A 2,297-nucleotide genomic window follows, 5' to 3' on the forward strand; every position below is an offset into this window, starting at 1 on the left:
TGCATTAGATGTGTCTTCCCAGATGTTGACTCTGACCCCCGTCATGCACTGGGTCAACACCTCTGTGGTTGTTCTTCAGTGCCCTGGTCCCCTCACTCCTCTCATTCTGAGATCTGACCTCGTCAGGAATCTCACATACCTGCTCTCAAGGAGTCAGGGCCATAGACTCCACTGCCTCCCACAGCCAGTGCGAAGAAATGCCTTTTAGTTCAGTTTGTTTATTTCGCTTCCCCTACCACCTCGATTCCCCCTTGCCCTCCCTCCAGTTTTCATCTTGTCCTGCAGGCATGTCCTCCTCAATACTGAGGGAAGGTTTTGTCGTTGAGAATAGAGTGATCCATATATCTGGAAAAGAGAAAATGCCTCGAGATTCAGCCAGGTCAGGCTAAAGGGAGGGGAGCATCCTTAACAATGGTCCTCATGGCTGCCTCTGTACGAATGGGCAGGGGCGGTGAAGTAGAGCTGCCACAAGGACGCTGGCTGGAGTAGACTTCAGGAACCCACAGGAACGCTAGAGACATTGATTCTGTGCCTGTTCAGAATTGCACCCATAAAACAAAGCGGACAGATCTCAAACTACTGTGTGGAGACCACACTGCCCAGGATCTGGGGCCCACTCTCCCTGATAGGACTCAAACCTCTTCTCTGATTCTGAGACAGTCTCTCTATGTAGTTCTGGCTTTCCTGGAACTCTATATAGACCAGGCTGGGCTTGAACTCCCAGCTCACAGAGATCCACTTGCCTTTGCCTCCTGAGTGCTAGGATTAAAGGTGTGCATCACTACACCCAGCTTATTCTTAGCTCTTAAGCGGAGCTTAAGAATAGGTTTCATTGTGAGGAGAAAAAACTTCCCCAAGCCCCCTACCCTGACCTTTCTCAGCCTAACCTGGTCATCGGGCTTTTAATAAGACAATGGCGTCGACAGTGGATCCATGGTATGGTTTTCTCTGGACGCACACTTGAATGGTTGGTCCACCAGAAGCTGAAGTTCTGAGCATCGGTCACTGGGACTCGAAAGACCTGATTGGGGACTGGTTGAGTTGAAAGAAAGACAGGTGATTGATTGAATTTCGCCAGATTCCCTTGTTTTTTTCTGTCTCCAGATAAAAAGCACAGTCTAGAAACTTGCTGTGACCAGTGCGAGAGGTCCTGGGAGGGTGTTCACTATACTCTGTTTCCCTTCTGGATTCCAGCATCTCACACACTTCCCGGTCAGCTGGCTTAGTCTTGGTGTTTCCTGCTGCTAAGTAAACCTGTCTCTAAGATGTGCCAAGATGGAAAATAAAGTCAGCTCATTGGGAAGTGTACAAGAGAGGTCTATTGACTCAAGTGGTGAAGTTTTGGTATTTGGAGACAGGGTTTCTCTGTGTAACAGCCTTGGCTGTCCTGGAACTCACTCTGTAAACCAGGCAGGCCTTGAACTCACAGAGATCTGCCTGCCTCTGCCTCCTGAGTGTGCCACCACTGTGCGGCTCAAGGGCCTTTTCTGAATTGTCCTCTCCCATTTAATTTCCCTTGTCTGAAATAATGCTTTCCTTTGCTCACTCCAGGGAATTCCCTGAAACTAACCAATGGTACCACTCCACTTTGAGATGCTACACACAGGTGTTATCAAGTTCCTCTTGCTCAAAGTTTGGTGGAAGGTTTGTGTGTGTGGAGGTGCAGCTGTGCAGGTGTAGAAGGTGTGTGTGTGTGTGTGCAGCTGTGCAGGTGTAGAAGGTGTGTGTGTGCAGCTGTGCAGGTGTAGAAGCTGTGTGTGTGAAGGTGCATCTGTGCAGGTGTAGAAGGTGTGTGTGTGTGTGAAGGTGCACCTGAGCAGGTGTAGAAGGTGTGTGTGTGTGTGTGTGTGTGTGAAGGTGCAGCTATGCAGGTGTAGAAGTTGTGTGTGTGTGTGAAGGTGCAGCTGTGCAGGTGTAGAAGGTGCGTGTGGGGCTGGAGAGATGGCTCAGAGGGTAAGAGCACTGGCTGCTCTTCCAGAGGTCCTGAGTTCAATTCCCAGCAACCACATGGTGGCTTACAGCCATCTGTAATGAGACCTGGTGCGTTCCTTGCCAGCAGTACATGTATGCTTAATAAATAAATAAATCTTTAAAAAAATATAAAAAAAAAGAAGGTGCGTGTGTTCAGCTGTGCAGGTGTAGAAGGTGTGTGTGTGTGTGAAGGTGCAGCTGTGCAGGTGTAGAAGGTGTGTGTGTGTGAAGGTGCAGCTGTGCAGGTGTAGAAGGTGTGTGTGCAGCTGTGCAGGTGTAGAAGGTGTGTGTGCAGCTGTGCAGGTGTAGAAGGTGTTTGTGTGTGA

At 49.3% G+C, this 2,297-nt stretch overlaps 1 protein-coding gene across 1 annotated transcript in view; it reads right to left on the bottom strand.

Annotated features, from left to right (window-relative positions):
• Window positions 1-202: 202 nt before the first annotated feature.
• Window positions 203-2,297, bottom strand: part of Tex49 (testis expressed 49) — a 21,950-nt gene continuing 19,855 nt past the window's right edge. Inside the window, exons 3-4 of the mRNA XM_026782409.1 lie at window positions 888-1,032; window positions 203-345 (exon numbers count right to left, since the gene is read on the bottom strand). Coding sequence (XP_026638210.1) covers window positions 297-345; window positions 888-1,032 — 194 coding nt within the window. The 3' untranslated portion in view covers window positions 203-296. The remainder of the gene's footprint in view (window positions 346-887; window positions 1,033-2,297) is intronic.

This window comes from Microtus ochrogaster, chromosome 15 (genome assembly GCF_000317375.1).
Source record: "Microtus ochrogaster isolate Prairie Vole_2 chromosome 15, MicOch1.0, whole genome shotgun sequence".
Lineage (NCBI taxonomy): Eukaryota > Metazoa > Chordata > Mammalia > Rodentia > Cricetidae > Microtus > Microtus ochrogaster.